The 8,239-nt window shown below is 34.4% G+C and overlaps 2 protein-coding genes across 2 annotated transcripts; both read right to left on the reverse strand.

Moving 5' to 3' along the window:
- Window positions 1-607: 607 nt before the first annotated feature.
- On the reverse strand, window positions 608-1,589 carry LOC107621631 (RING-H2 finger protein ATL78). The gene has a single exon (XM_016323664.3). The coding sequence runs from the start codon at window positions 1,541-1,543 to the stop codon at window positions 842-844; it is 702 nt and encodes a 233-aa protein (XP_016179150.1). The 5' UTR covers window positions 1,544-1,589; the 3' UTR covers window positions 608-841.
- A 2,641-nt stretch (window positions 1,590-4,230) lies between these two features.
- On the reverse strand, window positions 4,231-7,976 carry LOC107621000 (uncharacterized). Its single transcript, XM_016323061.1, has 4 exons — window positions 7,470-7,976; window positions 5,790-7,163; window positions 4,840-5,619; window positions 4,231-4,731 (listed from the first exon to the last, which is right to left on the reverse strand). The coding sequence occupies exons 1-4, from the start codon at window positions 7,974-7,976 to the stop codon at window positions 4,231-4,233; spliced, it is 3,162 nt and encodes a 1,053-aa protein (XP_016178547.1).
- Window positions 7,977-8,239: the final 263 nt, after the last annotated feature.

Here is an 8,239-nt window from a genome sequence, read left to right on the forward strand (position 1 = left end):
AGAACACTTTAAACCTTAAAAACTAAAACAGGATTACGCTCAGGGACTAATTTAGTTCTTTAACCTTATTTTTTTATTGTTGTCGACATTGAAGATAAAAAATCATTATTCCTCCTTTAGGCACACATCTCAAGTAAAGGATAAAACATCAATAAAAAAACTTACAAATGTTACTACATAATTAAGTTATTTGGATAACCAAATTTAATTAAATTAAACCAACAGTTTATTAACACAACAAAAACTAATTAAAAAAAAAACACATAAGAAGAAGAAAAAAAATTAATTACAAAAATAATTTATTTATCTAATATTTTTCGTAAACTTAAACCTTTAAAGATAAACACACCTCTACGATATTTAATAATATGGGGTCTAATTGTTCAAATAAATATATATAATTTAATTGACTGCATTATAGGTTATTAGCTAGATAGATAAGTTTCACTTAAAGTTGGGATTTGAATTTGACTTTATTTAAAAAAAAAAACTCTTCTTTTATAGAGATTGCTTGTTCAATTCCTTAATTTGCTTAAACTATCTAGCTGCCTGACTAGGCGTCCATTGGAATTAAATTCATTTACGAAGCAACAGAAATTTCTAATAATTTACAATTCAATAATGCAATTTCAATTTAAACTTGCTTTATACACTTGAAGAGAGCTAAAGCTAAAAGCCTAAAACAACAACAAAAGAGTTTCAAACTCTATGCACATTTCACCAATAATAATTAACCATAACCATCACTACATGCTAAACCCTATATATAGTCCTAATTAATTAATTAATTAATAACTACTACAACTTAACCAGCAGTGCATTGATGAATATGGTTGAATAATTAATTGGATTCCCTATAGTTACGCACCAAACGTTCTGGGTCCAATGGTGCTATGGTAAGAATAGTTTCTGGCAATTGTGATGATGATGATGAGGTAGTAGCCCCAACAATCTTGTGGCAAGTCTCCATAAGGCAGTGTCTGCATTTGGGGCAAGAAGAATGCGAACTCAACCATTTATCAATGCACTTTATGTGGAAACCATGGTTGCACTTAGGCAAAATCCGCAACCGGTCGCCGAGGGCGAAATCCGACAAGCATATCACACACTCTGAGTCCAAACTAGGAAGGTTGAGTTCATTTGAGTAACTTAGTGTTGTAAAAGTCTTGAGTGCTTTCTTCTTGATTCCGGTGTTGACCACTCTTGATGATGAAGTGTGGTGGTTATTATTACTATCACTATTATTGGTACTCACAACTAAGCTGGAACACTTTAATGCACACCTTATGATGGAGTTTAATCCAAGTGAGCATATTAGAGCACATAAAAGTACTGAGAGTACCATTACAACATTTGCATCAAAGGTTCCATCTCCAAGGTATGATGATTCTGGTGATGAGCTTTGGGGGCTATTTGGTGGGTTGGGTGATGAGCTTGGTGATTGGTTGAATGACGGGGTAGTGTGTAAGAGTAACCTTCTTGAGTGGAATTCTAAAAGAAGTTCATGGATCAGAGGTGAAGTGAATGAAGTTGAAGCATACATTATATTATTGTTGGAGGGTGTGTAATTGTATTGTAATGTGTTAGTTAGAGCTTCTTGTGGATGGTTGCCTATGCTATTATATAGAAGGAAAGTTCACATCCTTGGATTTGGTGGCTGCTTTTTATTAGAGTATTAATTAATTTATTAAATAATTTTATATTTTTTAATGAATTTTACTTTTAACTTAAGATTCATTTTTGAGACTCTTTTAAAAAAAGAATCATAATATTATTTATTATTCTCTATCTCAATAATTTAAATTTTTTGTCTATTCCTATCAATATAAAAAATGTTACATGCACACACAAAATCAATCACTATATATTTATCCATAAATAATTAAATATATATTTTATATTTCAACGTATATTTTATACAAATAGTTAATTTAGTAATTGATTTTTTACATACGTCCATATTAATATAATTTGGTGTTTTTAATTTATAAAAAAGCACATATAATAATATATAAACTTCCTATAACTAAATATATTTGAGTATTATGGAAGTTGCACTTAATTAATTGCACAAAAGTCAAAACATTTTTTTAATATTAATCTCTCTAATCCAAAATCATTAATAAATAAATGTTGTTCCAACCAATCATATGTGGTTATCATTAATAATTGGGTTAACATTGGTTTGTTGGTAATTACTGGTTTTTAATAATGTTTGTCATTGCTGTTTTGAGATATATTTGTAATTAAGCATATGCATGCAATGGATGCTCCACTGATTAAACCTTTTTGTAATGGTCCTTCGGATCAAGATGGGTCCATGCAATCCCACTTTGCACGCAGGAGGATGTGCCGCGTGGCATTTGGGTTTCATATATCATATGATATCAGAAATTTGTTGCCCCTTATGAATTGAAGGGAATTGCGAAGCTTCCTAAAAGAGATCGATCATCGATGACTAGAAAGTTGGAAAATTTTGCTTTTGATTTTCAGGTTCATCTTTTACGTGTCGTATCTTTTTGGGTCCCAATAGAAAAAGATGAACAAAGTAGCCTAATGATCCGTACTTGCCCATAGAAGGAGTTCAATTCTGGTAAATGATTTCCTTTTCTTTTCCACCTTCCCCTTCTGAACCTCAACGAAAGAGACAAGGTAAGCAGCATGAACATCATTCTTAGCGCAATCATGATTAGTTCCTTAATTACCACTGCAAGATTTGTGTTTATGATATCACAGCTAAAGGACTAAATTGTCCAAGTTTATTTAAAGGTCATCTGTCTAATAAATTACTGTATAAATTGCTATACGTACAAGGCACAATTTAAATTTAAACACTTATACAGACTATTCCACTAATTTAAGTTAATTACAACTTTTACAACATCTATTTACCTAAATTGTCTACAAAGTAATTATAACAAGTCATAACAAAACTGCATAAAACTTAACGGATTATAATAAAAATCAATTTCTAAGATATCAAAATAATCAGGATATATATATATATATCGGCATGCAATTATCATGACATATATATCCTTGAGGACAACTTCAATTTAAAATCTATATATGAACTATTTCTTGTTTGTATAATTGTATGTAACAAAAAAACAACAAACGAAAAAATGAATTTCTTTGTTCAGTTATGATATTTTTCGACACTGTTGTAATGTCAACTTGGGGTAATGCTACTTTAGCAATATTTATTAATGATTGATTATTGTCTGTCTACATTCTTGTAATTCAGAATCATACACAGAACAATCATGATTATTCTTCTTACTAGTATCCCCTGTATAGTGTGCATGATATATAATACTGTATAATAATATTGTGTTAGTGCCTTATCGGATAAAAAATAATGGTCCCAAATATCCTTTCCAGCACAATAAATAGTTATGCAATCTTCACACCATGTGCAACATGTTACATCAGAATCTCTTGGATTTCCGAATTGTAACCTTGAATAAAGGAGCATCAGTCTTTATTCTTTAATAATAATAATAATAACAATAATAATAATAATAATAATAAAATTGAACAAGTTGACTCAACTCAATGTTACTAGGATAAAACCAAATCTTATGCCGATCCGATTCAGTTTGTCTTCACCTGTAGTTTGTGGTTTAAAAACGTGGCATTGATGGCTGAAAGTACTTGTGTTTCACTTAAGAAGTTAAAATTATTATTATTATCCAAATGTACGAGTGAAGTTATGCGGAGAATAGTGGAGGGAGCTTTTATTTGCCCTTTTTCAGTTAGTTTGCTTTGGACTATGACCAAAAGAAGATTGTTTAAGAGTAACTATATTTTATTTTTAGATCATAACTGTAAATTGGCAGTAGCATATACAAAGGTGAGTCCTCTAAGCTAGCGATTGGAAGAGAAATAGAGATTAAGAGACTGAAATTGAGAGACAGAGACAGAGACTGAAAGATAGAAATTAAAAAACAAAGACCGAAATAAGTTTTAGTATTGTTTTTTATGTAAAGTGAGACTAAAATTAAAGTTCTAATTTAATTTGCACAAAAGATAAAATTAAAATTAATTAATTGAAATAGAGATATTTTAGATATAAAATGTTATTAAAGTTTCCGTCTCTATCTTAAAAAATTACAGTCTCCTATGTCTCTATTTTTTAGAGATATTAAAGTACTGAAATTTTAGAAACAGAAATTGAATTTTTTTTTTGGTTGGTAATCGGGGCCGAAGCCCAAAAGAAAGAAAAAACTATCCACAAGGTACTATATGGGATGTATATATTCCTTTTACATCATCATCGAGAATTTGCTCTAAATTGTCAGGAGGGTTATCAAAAAACTGGAACCCTTTAACTTTGCTTAAAGCCAATTTTGCAAGTGAATCAGCCACTCTATTTGCCTCTCTGCAAGTATGTCTGAACTGAAGCTCCCAAGGTCTGTTTTTAATTCTTCGGATCTCTTGAATAAGCGGATTGTAACAGCATCTTTCCTCATCCTCTTTTCTTCTTGTGATGAACTCCACTCCTTCTTTGAAATCCATCTCCACTATCATCCTTCTCATACCCAGATCCCAAGCCATTTCCAATCCGTGAAAAACCCCCTTTAATTCTGCATGTATAACATTGCAATTACCTAAATTAGCAATAAATCCTGCTACCCATTTTCCTTCATTAGTTCTAATCAAGCCCCCGCAAGCTGCAATTTTTTGGTTCTTCTCCACTGCCCCATCAGTGTTGAGTTTTACCCATCCCTGTTCAGGAGATTTTCAATTAATGTTGCTATTTGTTCTTCCGTGTTCTGGTCTCTCTCTTTTGCTCCTCTCGAAAGCTTCCTTAAACCTTGTTGCTAGTTCCATAACGATTTTCGCCCCATTCTTTGGTGTTTGGAATGGCTGAGAGAAGAGCTCCATGTTTCTCCACTTCCACAGCATCCAGTAAGTAATAAGGAAAAGATCCCGCCATTCATATTGACTCGACTTGCCCAACCCATTCTCCAAATTAAATGTTATCCAATTCGAGAAGGGTAGATTGAAGAACACAGCTGCAATGCCTGGTTGTAGCAGTTTTGCCCAAATTTTCGCTGCCCTTGGATAGTCCCTCATCACATGAGATAGGGTCTCAACTTTACTTTGGCAGCTATGACAGAAAGGGTTGGAACCAAACATTCTGGCTTTTCTTTCAGCAGTGAGGAGTCTTTCATGAGCTAATAACCATGTAAATGTTTTGATTCGTTCTGGCCCTTGCCACTTCCAAATTATCTTCCAAGTGCAACTTCTCATTCCTCCTGAATTTGTTAGGAGCTGATATGCTGAGGCTATGGTGAAATCACCATTTGTTGTATGGCTCCAATAAATCTGATCATTTTCCCCTTTCTTTCTTGGAGGGGTTGTATTGAGGATGCTTTGATAAGTCTGTCCTTCTACATAATTGCTTAATAGCATTCTATTCCACTCTCCTTTTTCATTAACAAAATGAGCTATTGTCATTCTTTTTTCTTCATCATTTATTTCTCTATTAGCCTTCAAAACTAAAGGCCCCTCTCCTTCTAGCCATCTGTCATTGAAAAAACTAACTGATTTACCATTATTCAACCACCATGAGAAGTGCATTCGATTTTTCTTCCAAATTTTTGAAATATCCTTCCAGAACATGGAATCTGACTTACAACTTTTAATACAATGTGGTAGTTCCAAATGTCTACCATATTTGTATAGAAGTAGTTGTGCCCAAAGCGCCGATGGATCTTTTATCAACCTCCATAACAATTTCAATTGAAAAGCCTCATTTACTTTACTAAGTTGCTTCAAACCAAGCCCTCCTGATTTTTGGGAAGGCAACGAGTTGACCAACTCATCTGATGCATCTTTTTCATATTCTGCAATTCTCCCCATATAAAACTACGCTGCAGCTTTTCAATTTCATTACAAATCCCCTTTGGAAGTAAAGTATGCTGCATGTCGTAATTGGCAATGGGAGTAATCACAGATTTTGCCAAAGTAACCCTCCCAGCTAATGATAAACAGTTTATCTTCCACCTTTTAAGTTTGCTCTGCATCTTCTGGATAACATTTTTAAAATTTTCTTTGGTTGAGCGCTTGTTGGTAATCATGGCCCCTAAATACTTACCCAGACTTGGTTGTTCCTGATAGTTGCATTTATCCTTGATGGCTCTCCTGAGATGCTCCTTAATATTGTTTGAGAATACTATTGAGGTTTTGGCTCTGTTCACCTTGAGTCCCGAAGCCTGACAAAACTTCTCCATCACTCTTCCCACATTATCAATCTGAGAAGTATTAGCCTCTGCAAATATTAGCAAGTCATCTGCAAATAGCAAATGGGTAATGATAGAGCCTTCCTTTCCCACTTTAAACTCCTTCCAAGTCAAAGTTTCTGCGCTCTCTTCAATAAGATGGGATAGTTTATCCATTGCTATAACAAATAAATAGGGTAAAATTGGATCCCCTTGTCTAATTTTTCTTGATGGTCTGAACTCTTCTGTTTTTTCACCATTCCAAATCACATTATAAGCTACTGATAATATACATTCCATGATAATTTGAACTAAGAGATTTGGGATTCCAAATTCCATGAGGCATTGTTGTAAAAAACTCCACCTAAGGCGGTCATACGCCTTCTCAAAATCATATTTGATAGCCATGAAGCCCTTCTTCCCTTTAATTTTTTTCATCGAATGCAGAATTTCTTTTGCAATAATGATATTGTCTTGGATTTTTCTCCCAGGAATAAAACTAGACTGATAGGGAGAAATTCTGCCATCAAGCGCAGGCTTTATACGTTCAACCAAGATTTTTGTAATACACTTATAACTCACATTACATAAAGCAATTGGTCTGAATTGAGTGATAGATTCAGGTACCTGAACTTTAGGTATGAGAGAGATAAGAGTCTGATTACATTCTTTAATATTGCAGGGGTTGTTCCAAATGTGCAACACATGATCTACCACATTCTTCTGGATCACATTCCAATTTTCCTTATAAAAAAGAGCTGGAAAGCCATCTATTCCGGGAGCTTTTAAAGAGCCTATACTAAAAATGGCTTTTCGGATTTCAGCCACCGTAGGGATGCTGTCCATGTTTCTGCTTATCTCTTCTTTAAGAGGTGGATATGAGATCTCTGTGTTGAGTAAGGGAGGGTTCTGATCTTCTTCACTATAGAGCTCCTTAAAAAAGATAAGGGCAGCATTAATTAGTTCTCTCTGATCTTCCATCCATGATCCATCTAGTCTTCTTAGCTTTAAGATTCTATTTCTCCTTCTCCTAATTATTGTTTTAGTGTGAAAATACCGGGTATTTCTATCACCCTTCACCACCCAATCCTCTCCCGATTTTTGCATCTATAAAATCTCCTCCCGATCAAGAATTACCTCTAACTCTATGTTAAGTTGTCTCTCTAATTTTTCTAAAAATTCATTCCGCCCATAAGAAGCAGCTCTCTGTATTCCTCTAATTCTATTCATCAGTCTCACCTTTTGACGCCCAATGTGACCAAATATTTCTCTATTCCACACTCTCAAGTCTTTTGTGAGGCTGTCAAGAGCTACTGAAAGTTGCTCTTTGCTCCTCCAATTTTGGTTGATAAATTCTTCAAAATCCGGGTGCAAACTCCACATAGCCTCATACCTGAACGGTCTACGACCATTTCTCAAAATACTCGGTTCAAGGGAGATCATCATTGGGTGGTGATCTGAGTGTGTTCTTGTGAGGATGTCCACTCTAGCATCTGGGAATCTGGTCCTCCATTCGGCATTAGAAAGGGCACGATCAAGGCGTTTGAAAACTCTGTCCAACCCCTCCCATTTGGGACCCTTCCAAGTATACTTAGATCCAACAAAACCCAAATCTATGAGAGAACATGCATTTATCCAATCAGCAAACCTTCTACAAGCTTGATTGTCCGTCTTTCCTCCTCTTTTCTTTTCAGACGGGCAAGCTATTTCGTTGAAGTCTCCAACAAGGAGCCAGTCTTCTTTCATACCTTTTGTAATTTCTTTCAATTTCCTCCAGATCTCCTTTCTCTCATTGGGATGTGGACTAGCATATATGGCTGTTAGAACCTAGCCTCTTTTATTCTGTGTGTCAACACGCATATGAATAAATTGGGGAGCAGAGTTCAAGATGGCAATTTGCAAATCTGTTTTTTTCCAAAAGATCCATATGCCTCCACTGAAACCTCTAGCTTCCTCTACATGGTAAAAATCAAAGCCAAAACTCTTTATTTCCTTCTTCGCTTGTTCTC

The sequence above is a fragment of the Arachis ipaensis genome, chromosome B10 (genome assembly GCF_059453495.1).
Source record: "Arachis ipaensis isolate K30076 ecotype BB chromosome B10, ASM5945349v1, whole genome shotgun sequence".
Classification (NCBI taxonomy): domain Eukaryota; kingdom Viridiplantae; phylum Streptophyta; class Magnoliopsida; order Fabales; family Fabaceae; genus Arachis; species Arachis ipaensis.